At 37.4% G+C, this 19,077-nt stretch overlaps 1 protein-coding gene across 5 annotated transcripts in view; it reads right to left on the bottom strand.

Moving 5' to 3' along the window:
- The window catches only part of LNPK (lunapark, ER junction formation factor), a 49,881-nt gene that overhangs the window by 5,629 nt on the left and 25,175 nt on the right, over positions 1 to 19,077 (bottom strand). For 4 of the 5 annotated variants that reach the window (XM_041403617.1, XM_041403616.1, XM_041403618.1 and 1 more), the window contains exons 9-13: positions 17,558 to 17,776; positions 11,900 to 12,005; positions 11,553 to 11,623; positions 10,092 to 10,262; positions 1,745 to 2,702 (exon numbers count right to left, since the gene is read on the bottom strand). In XM_041403617.1, coding sequence (XP_041259551.1) covers positions 2,509 to 2,702; positions 10,092 to 10,262; positions 11,553 to 11,623; positions 11,900 to 12,005; positions 17,558 to 17,776 — 761 coding nt within the window. In that variant the 3' untranslated portion in view covers positions 1,745 to 2,508. Of the gene's footprint in view, positions 1 to 1,744; positions 2,703 to 10,091; positions 10,263 to 11,552; positions 11,624 to 11,899; positions 12,006 to 17,557; positions 17,777 to 19,077 lie in introns of those variants that run through there. The other variant, XR_005952574.1, reaches the window with a different exon arrangement.

A 19,077-nucleotide genomic window follows, 5' to 3' on the forward strand; every position in this document is an offset into this window, starting at 1 on the left:
GATATACTCAGTGATATATTAAACAAAATGTACCAATCACTTCTGTGGAAAGTTTCTCACGTCACATTTAAGACTCTTGGGAGAAATAATTCCCCACCCCAACACCTCCAAATACTAAGGCTCCTTTTTCAAAAAAAAGTTCATATTCCCAAAATCATAAGAAACATCAGTTTCTTTGGCAAAAGTAGGATATGTGAAAATATACATGTCCCAGGCTAATGAAAACATTTTTAATGTGTAGGTACAATATCAACAGTTTCCTCAGTCAATTATATAGATACTACATGCATTACAGCTCATCCACTGCTTATGATGGAAAGGACCTGAAATTACTCTAGGAAAGACCAGACACTTCAGATGCACACTTTTAAAAGGAAGTAATATCTGTGTCTGGAGTAACCTCAATTCATACCTTCATCTCCCATATGATGGATCATTATATCAAATTTTACTTCTTTTTAGCACTTATAATGTAAGTACATCCAACAATTTACTGTGCTGAATTACTCACATGGTCTGTGATTTTTTTCTCTCAAAAGAAATAAGCCTTTAAGCAGATAAATCAGTGAGGCACAAAAATGCAGTGTAGAGATTAGCAACTTACAAAACAATAAGCAAGCTTTGCCACTTCTCAGGCAAAATTGTTTCCATTTTAAATAAATTCTGTAATCTAAAATATATTCTCTAAAAAGTTAATTCCACTACCACTTTGTACTCTGTACTTTTCTCATACTGTGGGACACATCCTGAAAAGGGACTGTTTTCTTTGTATTCACAACTGAGACAGTCACACATAAAATGCCTATTTATTTGCTAATTGTTCATGTAAATATAGACAAACACCTATGAGTACTCCTTTAATCACATTCTATTAAGACTACTAATTAAAATATTAATTGCAATTAACATAGTGAAACAGAAAAAAAATTCCTTCTTATTCTAAATACAGAACACACTTGATTCTGACTGATGCAAGGCTGAGCTTCTAAACTATCCCCAAAGAATCAGAAAACAAAGCATGTAGTTGAGAAAGAAAATTAATCCTTGTTCTTTATGCAATAATTATGTCTTGCATAAAGACATGGATACTAAGATCATATTGAGAAACATGCTTTTCTTGTAGAGGACTCTCATACTACTAAGATTGAGGGGTTTTATTGTATTTACAGTGTAAAAACCATTTCTCTTTGGAAGTAAGACATTAGATTAAAAATGGTTTTGAAATTTGCCTCTCCCTGTAGTGAGGTACACAACACTGCACAAAATAAAACTTTTATCGTGAATACTACTAAATCAACCAAGTCACGTATGTTCATCATTTATTTATAAAAAAAAAATCTGATTGACTTAGGTACCTCACAGACACCAGAAAACTTCTAATCCAGGATCCCAGCTGTTACATTCAACAGGAAATGTGTGACAAGTGTCCTTAGCTTAAAAAGCAACGCAATAAAAAAAAAAAACCTACATTTTCAGTAATCCAGCAGCAAATATTCATTGCAATTGTAACATTAAATAGCATCAACTAGCTTTAGGTACAGTTAGAAAAGCCTTTTGGCAAATGCACACGCGCTTCCCCTTTTCATCAGGGATCTACTTCTATTCTATCAAAGTCACCTCAGCTACAAATAGACATGCTCCTTTAAAGGTGGCACATTCCTGCTGAACTTGCACAAAGTAACTGTAGAATAGCTGCATACAGCAGAACATGAATTCTCTTCAGTTTTAGGAATCACAAAGCAAGTCTTGCTGCTAGATGTCTTTATTTTCCTTTAACAAAATACACAAAGGCACAAAATTCACTTATATCTTGTCATTATAGTACAGGTATAAATAGTGCTTTGTATTCAAGTACAATCAAGTGCAGAGACTTCTTATATTTTATGTAAACACAAAACAGTTTTGCATGTAGGTGCCTCTGGTTCATCTGCAACGCAAACACCAAAGGAGATGCCATTTATCCAAGTGCCACTTAACTGAATTCTGTCAAGAAGTTAGACAATTAATAATATTAACACCACTGCATTGACACTTCTATATGCTTAAGTCAAATGTCAGATGACACTTTAGCTTGTAAACATCTGTGTATTAAACATGTACTCAATCCATTTTAACAGGGCAGCATTAAAAAGCATCTTAAGTTCACTAGACCAAACTTACTAGGTCAATTGCTATCAGTAATTGCTCTTAATGTGTGACAGCTAAAGAGATGTTAAATTGTAAGTCACCCCTAGAAAAGCTTGTACTTCGAAGTTTTTGAATATGCAAACTGAACAAGGGCTACAACTGTTAGACTTCAACCAACTACACATTCCATGTGTTAACTTAAAGAGACATGCTTAATTTACAATACCCACTTCTAAACATAGCTTTGACACACTGCGGCAGTTGAGGCGCTTTAAGCCCAAGCAAGATTTTTAAGTTGTACCATTAAAAAAAGCTCACCTGAATAGTAACAACAGGCATGAACAAAGCTAAAAACTAGCTACAGAAGGCACTTGAAGTATTTTATTCTGCTTTTATTAAAGATTCTTCACTTTGTTCAGCTGAAGCAGACTCTGAAATAGCCTCTTCAGTTGTTGAAATGTTTTCTGCTTCTTCTTTTTCAACTTCTTCAGCTAGCTTATCATTTAGATGTTCGGAACTTGGTGCTTCATCTGTGTCATTTGTCTCAATGAGCTGGGCCCCATCATCTTCAGATTCTGTGAAAAGAAAAATTACAAAACAGCCATTTCCAGAAATTAAGAGGCAGCTAATATTCTTAAAAAGCAAATGAAACATTCTGCAATTGCATACAGGTTTTGACTGGTAACTGCATGATTTTCTCAACGCACAAAAACTTTGTTTTACCTGCGACTATCTTAGCAAAATCAATTAAAATTTAAGGGGGAAAAAATACTATGGAAAAGAGCATAGCTCCTGCTAAGAAAACACTATGTATTACTTGAATATGTTCATCCTCAACAGAAGCCTTCTAAGCTTGTTTACTAAAGTGAGATGTTAAAAACACATGATGGCAATTCAGTTTCTTTGTCTTTGGTAATGTCAGTTTCGCCAAATGTTGACTTTTTTTTTTTTATAAGGGTTCAATCTGTACACAAACAAAAACATTCTTCTTGATGGAAACTACTTTATACATAAAGGAGTCTGATAAGCAGGGGAAAAACCCAAACAAATATATCAAACCAGTCAATGAAAATTATTACATATTCTGTCTTCCCAGGCGTAGTGTAGGAAGGTTGCACAGGAGTGAGTATACTAACTCTTTATCCAGGGTGGGAGTTTCTTTGATAACCAGCATATTTTTAAGATCAAAAACATTTTAAGTACTGCCTCTAAAAAAGTATATTCTAGCTTCACAACAGGACTTCAGTAGCATATGAGAAGAATCATATTTTGAAGTAAGCATAAGCACTGAAAAACTGAACATAGTGTTGCACTAAATGACACAAAGGTACTGTAGAATGGTATTGCTGATGGCGGTTGATTTATTGGCTAGTATTACTCAGTAACATACAGTACTAATGTATACTGTGAAGGGGAACAGTGTGCAAAACCAATGCAAAGTTACAGCTCAAAAACTTAGCCTTATCAAATGTTTCTAACTTTATAAGAGTGGTTTGGGTTAGAAGCAACCTTAAAGGTCAGTCTAACTCCAACCTTCCCCTAGACCAAGTTGCTCAAATCCCCATCCAACTGGGCCTTGAAAACTTCCAGGGATGGGGCAGCCACAGCTTCTCTGGGCAGCCTGTTATAGTGTCTCATCCCTCCTCACAGTGAAAAATTTCTTCCCAGCACCTAATGTAAAGCTACTCCTTCAGTTCCTACCCATTCTGCCTTGTCCTATCACTATATGCCCTTGTATAATGTCCCTCTCCAGCTTTCTTGAGGCCCCTCTAGATCCTGGAAGGCACTCTGTGGTCTCCCCCAAAGCCTCCTCTTCTCCAGGCTGTACAGCTCCAATCCTCTCAGCCTGTCATCACAGAACAGGTGCTCCAGCCCTCTGACCGTGTGTGTGGCCCTCCTCCAGACTTGCTCCAAAAGGAGAATGTCCTTCTTCTGCCAGGGGTCTGTTGTGGTTTAACCCAGCCTGCAACTGGGTGGCAGACCAGACACTTGCTTACTCCCCACCCACTCTCCTGCCACCCTGGTGCGATGGGCAGGGGAATCTCAATAAAAGTTAAACCCCTAGGTTAAAATTAGAGCAGCCTAATAATTCAACATATTAAGATAGTAATGACTACAACAAAAATAATTGTATCAAAGCGGGGGGAAAGGAAGAGAAAGGAAAAAAATTAAACATATTGGATGCCAAATATAATGGCAGGACGTGGTTGGCTTTCTGGACTGCAATCACACGTTGCCAGGTCATGCTGAGATTCTTGCCAACCAATATCCTCACATCCTTCTCCTCAGGGCTGCTCTCAATTCATTCTCTGCTCAGCCTGCACTTGTGCTTGGGATTGCCTTGATCCAGATGCAGGACCTTAGACATGGCCTTGCTGAACTTCACGAGGTTCACAGTCCCACCTCTCAAGGTCCTTTTGGATGGAATCCCTGCCCTGCACCACACAGCTCAGCATCATCAGCAAACCTGCTGAAGGTGTGCTTAAGCCCACTGTCCATGTTCCTGACAAACATGTCAAGCAGCACTGGTCCCAATACCAACCTCTCAGAAAAACAGTGTCAGTCAAATGCCACATGTTCATGTTGATCAAAATACGTTGGGTAAAAGTCTGAAAGTAATCAGACTGCCTCAGGCTGATACAGAATTCAAGCAGAGCTGAAAGTTTTAGAACCATTGCTCTGGCTTCTTGGCCCATGACTGAGAAGAGCTGTTGCACACCCCTGTTCAGCAGACCTTGTACAAAAGCCATCTGTCATCAAGAACTGAAGACCCCTCTTTCCACACAAACCTCTACCTAGCTAGTTCCAGGCTTCATTTTGGACTCCTTAGAGCAGCCCAGCTTCTCCATCTTTTCCTCAGACTTGATCTTTCATTTTAGCAAGTCTGTAGCTGACTCACCTCCTGATTCTTTCCCTGCTTTCTTAACCACAGGTTGCTCAACACCTGCTCTGGCTTCTAGTTACAAAATTTTTCAACCTTCCTATTTCTGCTCAAGCAAATTAATGTTCCCAGTTATTTTCCAGGCCATCCCACTCTCTCCTCCTGCTCCTTAATTTTCATTTTTATCCCATCTCTGTCTGTGCTCAATCTTAATCTCTCAACTGTCAGTTTTCTTTCTGTCTCATCTCTGCATGTTTTCTTCAGCCTCGAATTCTATGAATAAGTTCGTGCATTTTCCCGCTCCAATCCTTCCACACTTGAGTTACACTCCTTTGACTCAAGCCTGAAGATCAGCAGTAAAGAAAGTAAAGAGACTGTTTGCTCAGTCTGATCAGAAGGATGCCAAGCATCTACAACATTTTTGATGTAAAACCCAGGGACAATCACAGCCATCAGCAGAAGCTTCTAATGGAAAGGAGAAAACCTGAAGAAATGCATATTCTAACTATATCCAAATTAACAGGATGGTGCTTTCATTTTTATATTGTATTAAAAGGTATGGAGACACTGCTTATTTAAACAAAAATTGTCAGGTAGTTCATAAGTTTTCCCTTCACTGTGTTCTTGGGTAAACTAATTCAAACTCTTGAAACTCCAGAATATATAGTAGTACAGATTTACATGGAAAATTTTGATCTTGTAACTCAGTCTGAGAAAGTTACAAGAAACTAAAGAATAGGTCCCTTAAATGAGTAGCCAGGGCATTCAGAGTAAGTGATGCTAACTCCAACCACAAACATGATCAGTCTTCATTAAAAATATATAGCAATTCCATTTTAAACACAGCAATTACTGGAAAGCTTGCCTAAAGTCAACCTGATTTAAATAGTGCATGAATAAAGCCTTTATAAGAGCAGCAGCCAACAAGGGAAAGTTCTGACAATAAACTTTAAAAGATGACAAAAGAAAATTTAAGTGTTCTTGATGAGGAATACTTAATTCATCATTTAACCAAAGAATGCAGCTTCACCCACATGATCTTAACAGCAAACACAGTTCTACTCTTGCTGCACATTTAAGAGCTGCAACAATGCAACCTTAAAAAACCTGCTCCTGGCTACAGCAGCTTTCTCCCCCAACATACCTGCTTAATGCTTCAGCCACCCTTGCTCTTGTTGCAGAGAGTATATCACTGAGTAACCAGTGAAATCATAATACTGCATCACTATTAAATTAAGTAGAAAATATCTATTAAGTGGGAATTCATAAAAATTGTGTAATTGCTCTAAAATAAAGCTGCTTGTGCTTTCAAGCAGCTTTGGGACAAGTTTTATTCATTACTACAACTCCCCTTTAAGACAGTTTTTCACATAGTACCACATGTCTGTAGTGTCTTTAAAGAACATGTGTCTCACAGTAATCTGTTAATGGCTTTGGTGTCACAGAAAGCTATTGTGAAGCCTTTGAAACAAGTCAGATAACAGTACATAAAGGGTAGACGGAATGCTGTGCTACCAAAAAGGCAACTTATATGGTTGACTGGAAACATAATACATTTTTAAATCAGAAGAACTTGTTTACAAGTTATTAAAGGCAAGGTGAACTGACTTATGTCTGCTTGAGAAATCGAGTTTCTAGACATATTTAGTCCTTTGTCTTCCATCAGTTTTATTACTAGAAAAGGTTTCTGCAACACTTGCCCAAAGGCCAGCTCCATTTATGGTAGAACTCACGATGAGCACACATTTGAAATGTCATTATTTCTGGCAGAGACCATTACTGTGACCCCTTCAGTTGCACAAGCCAACTTTCTGCACCTGCCTTTATAATGGAAACCCTTTCAAACAATGCTGTATTGCATTTGCTGTATTCCAAGAATCCTTACAAGTGACAGTACTAAATAATCATAAGAATATTTGAGCAAGATGGTCAAGGAATTCCATACAAATCTAGAGACATCACAAAGTAGTCCATGATGTGCTGACCACTGTGGAGAAGTCTGAAGTTCAAATCTTCATCTAATGAACACCTCTAAATATCAGCACCAGACATTCAACACAGAAGACTGATGCAGTTAATTTTTTTCAAATTTGTTTCAAAATACTGTGAAATGCTAAACTTGAATCAAGAATACAGCATAACAGTACTAAATAAAGGCAAGGCAAAATTAATCAAGAGGCTAAAAGTACTTCCTGTTGGCTCTTTCAATATGATCCAAACACTGATACATTTAAGATAAGTACATAAGAGAACCAACTAGTCTTTGATGGGAGGAGGAGGGGACCAAAATTAAGCTATTTATGGGAAAGGTAAGAAAAGAGCTGAAGTTTATTGCTTCACTCTGGTACTAAAATTTCCTAAATTAATCTGCTGAATAAGGAAGCATGATGTTTGTGGCAGCAATCCGCACCAGACTGACAGCTGATTACTCCATTTTCCAGAGGTTTAAAACACAATTCCAAGGTTCAGTGCCAATGGCACTCCCCATAAGCATTCTTCAGATCTCTTATCCACAGGAGTTTCATGTAACATGCTTGTCACTACATGAGCACACAACTGGAAAAAGAGATTCAGCTTCATGCTCTACCCATTAGCTAAAATAGCTGACTGGTAAAAAAAAAAATATAGCATCTCTTTATCACATTATTTTGCCAATCCTTGAGCTATACAGCTATGGTATAAATGAATTTCAGATAAGAGTTGTACTCCCCTGTGTTGCCAGCATTGTGGCTGAAGTTGGTTTCCTGATGTTAATGTTTGTCTACATCTGTAAGTGAAGATATATTCTCTATTCTTGCTATGACAGCAGCTATTTTACTGTGGTGAACAAAAACCTTCCCTAGAGCTCTACCTTAATGATAGCTTCATACCTTAAAACTTCCAATCAAGGACTAATAAAACCCAACTGCATGTAAGCAGTTATGTTTCATATTAGAGTTCCAGTGGAAAAAGTGATTTAGTGAAAATATTTTTTCATTCTGAAGAAATTCTTTTGTGGCAAGTCACAGGCAGAACTGGCCTCCTCTAAATCAACAAGACATTTCTCAGAGCTATGTGAAGTACTAAGATATACTCTATTTCTGGCTGCTTAGTAATTATCAAAACAGAATGGTTTGTATCATCTTGGAGAATAAATATTCAGAAAAGATCTGTTATTTAACACTGAAAATCAAACGTCTGTATACCACATACGTATCTCTTATGCTTCTTCTGAAAAGTCTTACCATATACTTCCTATCAGACAAAAGACAATGAAGCTCACAGCTGTTTCTTTTCCTGCTGTTTTTAAATAAAGCAGTACATTAATACAAGACCACATCAGAAAAGAAAAAGTAATTTTCATTGTTAAAGATAAATTGGTAAAATCATCTTTACTGCAATAAATCCATCCTATTTTTCTGCTGAAATGTTTGATAAAATTCTGCTTCCATGAAAAGCAACTTATCTCACAGTTTTCATTCCTACATCTGGAATGGTTAATTGCAATCTTACAGTAATTCTTCAGATTTTACATTTTTTACAACATCTATAGACTGACTCAGCAGCTCAGACCCATTACAGGCAGAGGTTCATAATAATTTATTTTAATGATAATCCCATTTACATTAGCAAGCACATCTCCTTACCTCTCTCTAAAAACCTGAAGCAATGGATAATATTCAAAAATCAGCAAGGCACATACCTCCAAGAGTTGAGTATCCCTCTTGTAGGACCTCTCTACTTGAGTCAGACAGAAGAAAACAAGCACACTCTTAAAGATCCCAGTAACAAAGTATGCCTTTTTCTGTAAGAATCTTCTAAGTTCAAAACTCCAAGAAGCTACCCTCCCCTTGCTAAAAAAATGACACTGGGATTTAAGGGCAAATGATGTATTTTCATTGTCTCAGTTTCATCCATTTGATTTCAGTCTTACTTTCATGCCAATAACAGCACTTTTACTGAGATAAAAGTGCACTATGGTACAGGAAAAGAAAGCAAGTTTTCACTACAATGCACCGTCATGAGACCATGTCCAGAGACTGCCACCATTAAACACGACTTCCCTACTGGTTTTGTGCAGCCTTCTCATGCCAGAAAGTAATGCCCAATGTTATTTTGTACTCCCCATTAAAAAAAAAAAAAATCAAGCAGAAGCACTTTATTACACTCTGACAGTTTCCCACAGTTGGTGTGTTTCCAGCCTGAACCTCAGGGCTGCACACTATCTAATAGTTTTCCTCCAGGATCCCTTCTTAAACTAATGTAAAGTCCAAACAAGCACTAAACAGCACATCTAACTGGATGGAGATCCTCTGGTCTGAAATTATGATTTCTGGAGTTTTTTAAAACACCGCATCTTCCTGTTGGCTGTGCACCAGATGCCTACTGTATCTGTAGACTATAAAATGTCTCAAAAGGAACTATGTTAAATTAAAATTGACAATTTGTCTTTGAACTACCTGAAATTAAACAAGGCAGTTTTACTAGATTTTCCTGCCCTGAGGAAAAGAGCAAAAGGAACAAAGGCAGAAATTCCAACACACCTCAATCAAATGACCTGCCAAGCACAGTGAAAGTTAACTACTTTGGGACATACTCCCTCCTTAACTATTTCTGTAATTTACAGTGCCTTTTCTATCCGTTTGTCAGTAACATTAGGGTGAAAAAATTTGTTATGCCATCATTTGCACAAGATAATGACAAATATGAAAAAATTTTAGGGTACAGGAAAGAAGACACTACTACCAACAACTTAAGCTAGGAGCAGAGAAAAGAACTGAAAAAAATATATAAACTGCACTTGTTAAGAAGTCAGAATAAACTGTACTATTTCAATTAGAATGGACCAACAACAATCATCTAGACCAACTGCCTACCCAACTGGGGGCTGATCAAAAGCTAAAGCATGTTAAGGGCATTGACCAAATGCCTTTAACACTGACAGACTTTGGTCACTGATCACCTCACAAGGAACCCTGCTGGAGCAGTGCGAGTATTTCAGCTGCTCATTCTTATGAGAAAACTTAGCTCAACAGAGAGCTAGATGACAGTGAATTTCATTAGACATTTGGAAAAGAGCAGACTTCATGAGGTTAGTACTTACCTTTTGTCTGTTGAGTCTCCTGGGGCTTTCTCTCTCTAGGTTCTAGAGGCTCAGTTTCAGGTCGCAATTCTGTAGTTTGCCTTTTTTCAAAACTGAAGTCTGGAAGTCGTGGAGCTTGAGGTCTAGTTTTTCTTGCAGGATTCAGGAAGAAGCAGTAGGCACATCTAAATGCTACACCACAAAGCACACCCAGTAAGCAGCCTCACTAATTAACTTCACATTTCACCTTTATTCCTACACTACATTCTAATGGTTTAAAATACTAAAACCAGAGTTAACTGACTATCAGTATCAGACAGCACCTCCACCAAATTTACTTAAGTTGTTCTATATAAGTCCTTTTTTAAATTCAGCAGACATTTGGTTTTCACAAACCTGCTTGCTTTCAACTCTGCTGAGTACTGCCCAACACTGTGAAAGATTTGACCACAATGAACAAAATAATGCAATTCAGCAGGACCAGATGTTGCCACATGGTGTTGTTCTATTCTTTCCTACAAAAGAATTAAACTGGCGGATTATTTTTTCCCCTACCCTTAAGACACCACCTTCCTCACTCTCTGATGTTAGGAAGTGTTAGGAGATGTTAGGAATTCCACAAGGTATGTCTCACTCTGCTTTCTGAGGAGTATTCTGCTCCAGCGGTGCTTAATTAAGAAAAAGTAGTTTTGTTTTGCAGAAGTACTGGATACCATTTAATACTTTAAATAACACTTTTTGTCCTCCCCACTCTCACCAAGACAAGGGGTGAAGTGGCAATTTCTGGTACAGTTGAGTTGTGAACTCATAAGAACTAAGATAACATATAGACTACTTATATTTGGTTTCATAGGAAACATTTAGCTTATTCTTACAATGCACTATATTTACTCATAAAAACAAACAAAACAAAATGAAATAGAAGATTTATCTAGGAATCCCTAGTTTCTCAACTATCAGGCTTACACTTGTGGTAGAAAGCAGGCAATATACAACATCTGTGTCCAATAAAGGGCTGTGTCTGTCTTAAGTTATTGTCAGCCATAAATTCACATATAGGCCCCTAGGGCTTGTTCCCACTCTTTTTCCAATACGTCCCCAAGATCTTCTTGCCAAAGGGAATTTAGTTTAAATTCTGGTAAAAGAGGCACGCTTTAATGTCAGATAGTTTCTCAACATAAAACCCTTCTGAGAACCATTCATAGCCAGTAGCAATGTTCAGGGATGTATTGGAGGAAGCTTATTTCTACTGAATAGTTTTCTACACATAAAATCCATGACCTGAAGGTTGCAATAAAGTCCTTCTCTAAGTCTTGAAGTAAATCTTAAAAAACAGAGTAATAAGTTACCAAAAAATGTTCCCACGTGAAGCAGACTTCACAATGTCTGCTAAGTACTCAGCTGCAACCAAAATGAAGTATGATGCCTTTGTTATGAAACATAAGCCAACTAATAGAGTCTAAAAAATATCTTAGCTCTTACCTACGTATTCAAACTCCTCCTTCAAAGCCATACCATTGTGAGAAAAACATTGCTGACATATAAGGGCATACCTAGAAAACATGAATAATATATAGTAACATGAGCACAGATCTTTCTTTGTATCACACAGCTAATATTACTCAGAACAGAGGTTAGGTTTGCCCAAATATTACCAATTTCCCTGCAAAGGTATTTCAAGCGAAACATTGAGAAACAGCCAGTTCTCAAGTATGAAAATTTTGGACAAGTTAATTTACAATTCTTTTAACCCTGACATGGCTTAAATAAAAAGGTTAAGAAGCTTCCTTTCCCCGAAGTGTTTAGGTATTTCTTAAAGAACATTTTACCTGTTCTGAGGACCATCACCAACCAAATATTCAATCACTCTATCCACAACTCCTCTTTCTCGAGGAAGAACAGGTCTTGCCAAAGGAGGTCCTGGAGGATGAAGACCTAGAACATGAATTACATAAAAATTATTTTTCACTGTATAAATATGCATTTTACTTTATTGTGTGGGCTAGTGTAACAAAATAATTACATCTACTTAATATACATGGGTATATTTCTTAGTCCACTAAGAAAGCTGTAAGATTCTTCAACCCACAATAGTTCAAAATTCTTCTGCTGCTCCTTTAGCTTATAATTTTATTAAATCACTAAATTTTTACACCTTGGACATGTAATTAAATTTATAATTTCTAAAGACTAACATATCAATAGTATTCGATTGTTGACAAATAGAGGCTTTTTAAGAAAGAACAACTTAACTTAGTTACCTTCATATACACTTAACTCTGCAGATTTACCCTTGTAGTTTACACCAATAAATCTACCAAAATCAATGGCAACAGCAGAAGAACTAGAGATCAGGGCCATCTGCTGTGCTGGAAGGTGTCCTGTCCATGGCATAGAGGTTTCAAAGAGATTATCTTTAAGATCCCTTAAAATCCAAACCATTCTATGATTTTATGAAGATGTCACCACAGAAACACCCCCTGGTTTCTGTGTAATTACCATACCACATGAGCATGCCCTTAGTGTGCATTGAGTCTATACATTAAACCTGTCCAGCTGTTTGTCATTTTGGTAATCCACATTTAAGGACAAGTTGCATGCTTTCAGATTTATGCTTAATCAAAGAAGGCCACTATAAAGATACTCTTTCCCCCATGTATTTAACAAACTACTACCAAAATGAACTCCTTAAAGAGCAGGTAAGACCCATGGTTGGTTCTTTTTCACCCTTACATACAGCAGTTAAACCAGAACACCAGCACAAGTTTCTCTTTCCACAAAGTTTTAAAACATCTAGTCCATTGTACAAGCCCACTGTAAACTACCAATTTCCATTTATATTGCTTTGAGTTCTTATGTCTACTTTCTTTTGCAGCCTTAAAACAGAAAAAGCTAGGCCTAATGTAAGAAACTCCAGTCTGAGCCATTCCAAAGCGACCATACAAGTAACTAAGTATGGAGAGGAAACATTTTACATTTAAGCACCAGAAGTATCATGTTAGAGTACTTCCAACAAACAGTCCTGAGTGTAAGATAATGCAGCACCTGGGGGAAGAGAGGGGAACACTTAAAACCTATTCCCATAAGACCTTTATGAATTACATTCAAAGTCCACAAAACTAACTAAACAATGTTTGAGTAGGACAATAAACCAGTCCTTCAGAACTCTCCAACTGGGACAAAATGGTTCAGCTTCAAGCCACTTCAAGACAAAATTGTGACACCTCACAAATAAGACTTGGTTTAAACCATTGACAAAATTACTTTTAAAAATGCAAAAGTCCTATGCAAGCTCAAGATAGCTAAGAAGGTTAGACAAAAAAAAAGAAATCAGCGAGTATTAGCATATTAGGTTTCATACTGAGATGAGCATATGGCAACCTGAAACCCTGTATGAACTAAGTATATGTAATTCATGGAAATGAAATACTGAAGGTGCAAAAAGAGACCAGTGTTTTCTGTGAGAAGAGTTCTGGCTTGTAACTATTCTCACTCCGTCCAGTAAAACAAATATAGAAACAGCACGGCTTAAAAGAAAGCCTTTTGTGACTACAGAAGCTACAGAAGTCAGCCAACAATTCTTTTTTTCAATTTGCTGTATGTTTCCAGCATTCTTCTTGAGGTATGTTTCACAGAATCCCCCATAATGACCAATAAACAAAGAGGAAGCTAAAGGGTAACACAAACTAAAATCACTATCCCAATATACAAAAGTAAAACAGATTAAATACACTGTCTAAAAATGCAAAATAGGATTTTTTAAAGATCCAAACAAAGGACAATTAAGAGAGTTTGTTAGTATATTGAATTAATTCAGAAGGACATTTAATTGAAAGATATTGTGCTAAAAACAACTGACTTCAAACTTCTCAGGGTTGTTTAGATTTCATTTTCTTACAGCAACTTAGCCAGGGACAGAATCAGGACAGCCCTAGCTTCCAGCACCTAGATAAACATACACATAGAAGTAACATGTACCGCCAAAGCAGAGTACTCACAGAATATGGGAGTAGGAAGGGACCCATCTCAATCATTGAGTCCAGTTCCTGACCCTACACAGGACACCCCAAAAATTACACCATCTACCTCAGAGCACAGTCCAAACACCTCTTGAACTCTGTCAGGTTTGGTGCTGTGACCATTTCCACAGGGAGCCCGTGCCAGGGCTCTGGGTGAAAAAACTTTCCCTGATACCCAAGCTAAACCTCCCCACCTCAGCTTTGTGCCATTTCTTTGGGCCCTGTCACTGGCCACCAGAGTGAAGAGATCAGTGCCCCCCTGCCTCCCCTCACGAGGCTGTTGAAAGATCACAGTGAAGTCTCCCCTCTCCTCTTCTTCAGGCTGAACAAATCAAGTATCTCAGCCACTCCTTGTAAATCTTCAACTCCAGACCAGGAGGCAAAGACAGCACAGCAAGCCTTACTATTCAATAACCTGAGCCAAGATGGGCTTCATGTTTACATTGCACTAAAAGTAACTGTGAGCAAATTACCATTTCAAGCCTCTTACCTTTTAATCTACACAGACAGAAGCAACAAAGGAAAAAGTAACTAAGGACAGAATGCACTAATTAGTGGTAAATCTCATGCTCAATGCCACATACAGCTAACTTCCATCCTCTATAGCACATGTTAAACCTTGTAGGAATAAAATACTTTCAGCAATACCCTCTTGTAGTGCTACACATAGAACAAGACTAATCTTGACATTAAGGCTGTACTATTTCTAGCAGCACATCTTTCAAGACACATCTTGTCAATACTGGATATTTGACCTAAACGGACCGTCCTAATCTTTAGGAGAACAAGAAAACTCATTCAGAAAGTACTGCAATTTACAACCCATCAGTTAAGTACAAAAAAAAAATTCATACTCAATACAAATGTTTTTTAAAATAGGCCTTACTTTCACAAACAAGAAAAATTAATTCAGGAGATAAGAATCAGTGAATGCATTTCCAAGTTATCCCTGTATTCTGTCACAAGTAGGAACCTAGACCAAGAAAACTGTCCCAGCAGCAAGACAAAATAATTTCGGTGCAATATAAACTGTATTCTGCTAAAGCTGTCCAAAGTAGACGTCAGGCAAAATTCATTTCCTAGAGCTTTACAGAAACCTGAAAGATCCAATACTTCCATCAAAAAAGGCTGGTACAATCTTCAATAAAATTAAAGCCCTAGAATAATTTTGTGAATACCTGGTTTAAACTCAAATGTTAAACTTAGGCCTTTATTCAGAAGACCAAGTTTTCATATAACTTGCAAATCACCAATATATGAAGCTTCCAAAAGTCAATAACCAAAGCAAAAATTAAATAAAGTAGAATGAAACATCACAACCTTTTCCAACAACAACTTCAATTACCTGCCTACTAATAACTCAAACCATCTTGGTTCTCATGCTGTTATGGACACTAGTAATTAATATAAACATCAAAAGCAATCATTGTAGAAAGACTGGTCATTTTTGCAAAGCTTGGCAAACTCTCAACTACCTGCTGGTTATTAATTTTCAAACATATGGGAGCTCTGTGGTAATACACGTTAAATTGATTCCCCCCTACAAAATATAGTATAACAAAAATTAATTATTAACCTTCTGTAAAACAGAGATAATTAAGGCTATTCATATTTGTTGCAGGCCAAGCATAAACTCAGACGCCATATTATTCTTATAGATACTGAATTTATGAACTTTTCACTACAGCTACATGACTGAGATTTTATATGCCTTGAAGGTTTGGGGAAGTTCAAGAAAAAAAGAGGGCTTCCATATTAACTGACAATTGCAGTGGCTCCCATTGTTATCTATGGCAAAGCAACGTGTTGGGTCAAAATTCCAGTTATTTAGGGGGGAAAAAGTGCCTGTAAGGCATTATCACAAACATCACATTAAAAAATTTAAATCAAAAATATTGGCAACTGTCCTTTCAAACTAGTCAGTTACTTTATTTTCCTTCGTCCTCTAAAACATTTATGCAGTAAAGACTGAATTTCATCCAGCTTATTCATTGTGCCTGAATCTTCCCCTAAGAATAAAGCTATTATACAACTAATACTTTATTCTACAGTCATCTTCCTTAAAAAGGAACATGCAATTTTAAACTCATTATGGAATTTTTGGTAATCAGATATCAGTAAATGTGATTTGCAACCAAATGACCAATTTCCTGGTGCAACAAGCTAATTTCTGGTACTTCAAGATAATCAAGACTTACTAATAACTTGCCTTTACAGTTCACTTCAGGGATAAAAACAAATTTAGCAGCTTTATAACACAGGTAAAGAATTACTAACATTAAATAAGGCTTAATGGACTCTATAGAGAAGGGAGATCACAACTTTCCATGACAAGTTTATTCCACTACACTAAACAACAGGACTTTAACATTCAGCTTCCAGGAGCTTAGACAGCAGGTGTCAATATATTATCTACAGCTCTACTTTTTGATTGTATCATGGAAGTTAGTAAGGAAGGACATACAGTCAGTAAGACTTAAGCAGTCTCAAGTAAAAATCAGGAACACAGGGCAGAGAAAAATATTCTTGATCCCTGTACACAGCGCAGAGAACTACTCAATGTTAAACTGGTGCTCATGAGATTCTTGGCAAGTTGTGCCCCTTCTATTTTCAAGACAGCATTTCATCTCCTTTCTTGCCTTGTGATCCAACTTGCTAAACATCCCACAAAGACTGAAAGGCCTGGCACAAACCTACACAAAGCTTTACCACCCACGAGGAAAATGAGAACGGTGCTGCCCACCCAAAACTCTCAAATTTTGCAATCCTTCCAATGCAATTTAGTTCATATTCTATTTATTAAAAGTCCATCCCATCTGAACACCAAATAGGAAATCAAGGCAAAAACATCTGCAGGATATGCAACCAAATTTTAAGGACTACTCATTCCTACCAGATTTCAACCTGTTGCTAAACTTTGGACTCTTGTACTAAAACAACAATGCTATTTTAGTATTCAGCTACAACACAGACAACTTTTCTGTTGTATTTGGTATTCCACACTTTAATCTATGAGTATAGGCTGCATGACTATACTTTCTAGAGTAAAAATTTAAATAAATGTCAAGATCCATGTTAAAAAAAATATGTGCAGGGTTTAGTGAGAAGCATGAATGTATTCTGAAAGTGTTCTCCTCTGTACCTGATTTATATAAGCATAGAGCTCTTCTAAACTAAGAACATAAAAAGGTATGCTATACTGTTGACTACAGAATACTGCAAAGTTTTATTGCCATTTAAACAAAGAAGCCATAACAGTTAAATGAGCTCAGGCAATAGGTTTCAGCATCAAAAGGTGCCAGCTGTAAAGAGTTATGGCTAATTGAATATGGAACTCCTGCTTAATCAGATAACTGCTCTGCTATTTCCAAATGAAATGCCATTTCCATACTGTCTGAAAATGGCCTCTTTTATTGGTAACCAGAGAAAACAATATAAACTGTAAATAACATTAAGTGCTATGTTTACCCATTCCAGGCACTGAAGTGGCAGGGGATCCAGGGCGCCGTGGTAAAACAGTGGATTGCAAGGATGGCACAGCAGCTCTTTCTGGGAGCCCGCTCAGAGCTGGGCCTTCTCTCTGCAGGTTAGGAGGTGCTGGAAGAGGGGACTTTGGAGAGCCTTGTTTAGGAGTTGCAGGTGGAGGTGTAGAAGCATTTCTTTGAGCTGCAGTCCTCTGACGAATTTCTGACAATAATATGTACATACTGAATTTAATATCTAGCATAAGCAAGATATTAGTAAAAGTGCATTAATATTGTTATACCAATTAGCAAATTACAGAATCAAACAAAACCAGGAAGGTCTAAAACTAAACATTATTAGCTGAGCATGTCATAGAAGTAAATACCACACAGTATTTCAATTATCATAACTGTTAAATAAACTGTTTGGGGAAAATTCTTCTAGAAGGAAATTAGAGAACAGAATCAAAGTATCTGCTAAGGCAGAACATTGGACATAGAAACAGCTAGACTCAAACCACAATGTATAGAACTGACCACTTTTTACTCCATGGCTTAAAAATGCTTCCAAGTATTTAACTTTCCATGGGACCAAACCTATTCATTCAGTATCTAATATGCCCAGGTTACATGCCCCAGTTACGAAAAAAAAAAATCAGATTGGATAAATCAAACAATTCTAAAACCAGAAGAAAAGGAAATGCTTCACTCAGGTGATATAGTTTCACTGACTTGTTTCAGTAACTCCATTATCAAACCACCTGCATGGATTCTCACAAAGCAAGAATGGGCTCTGCCAGAACACTTCCCTGCTTTTACCTCTTCTCACACCACTACCAGTCACTATTAAATCACAATCATGAAAAACTTAATATATTTCCTCAGTTGTTCTTACACAAAGCCAAATATCACCAGAGCAATATACCATGGTTTGAATGTTGTACTAGTCATGCAAGCCTGAGGTTCACACACTATTGCAACAAATCAAACTGAAATGTAACCATTGCTTGAGGTCTGCAGATATTTACACGGTTAACAAGCAGCAGGTTAGTCTCTAAAGGAACACCCCAATAACACCCACACCTAAACTGCAATACCCTACAGTTAGTGTATAGCACCACGTCACTTTGAACCAGCTTGCATGTCTTCCTTCACAACAAATGGAATTTAACACTACATTTGGACTTTAAAATTACTTCCACGAGTCTCAAGATTAGACAGATTTTATCTGCTGACTTTGTGTCAGGCTGGAAGAGTTTAATGCTTAGCAGGCAGTTTACAGGTCCACTGCCAACCAGCCACTGGAAAAGGGGTGTGCTGAGTCTCAAGGAACGACCCCTGTCCCCAAAGTACAACACTAGCATGCTAAGCTGCTGCTGTGGGTGGAGGAGGTGAGCATGCTACATCAGCTGGCACCAGCAAAGACAGAGCTGCTATCACTGAAGCACTAGGGCAAATGTAACAGTTCTGTGGGAATACAGCCAATCCAGTGCCATGAAAATTGCTACACACATAGGTTACGGT

This window comes from Onychostruthus taczanowskii, unplaced genomic scaffold (assembly GCF_017590055.1).
Source record: "Onychostruthus taczanowskii isolate IOZ18803 unplaced genomic scaffold, ASM1759005v1 scaffold20, whole genome shotgun sequence".
Taxonomy (NCBI): domain Eukaryota; kingdom Metazoa; phylum Chordata; class Aves; order Passeriformes; family Passeridae; genus Onychostruthus; species Onychostruthus taczanowskii.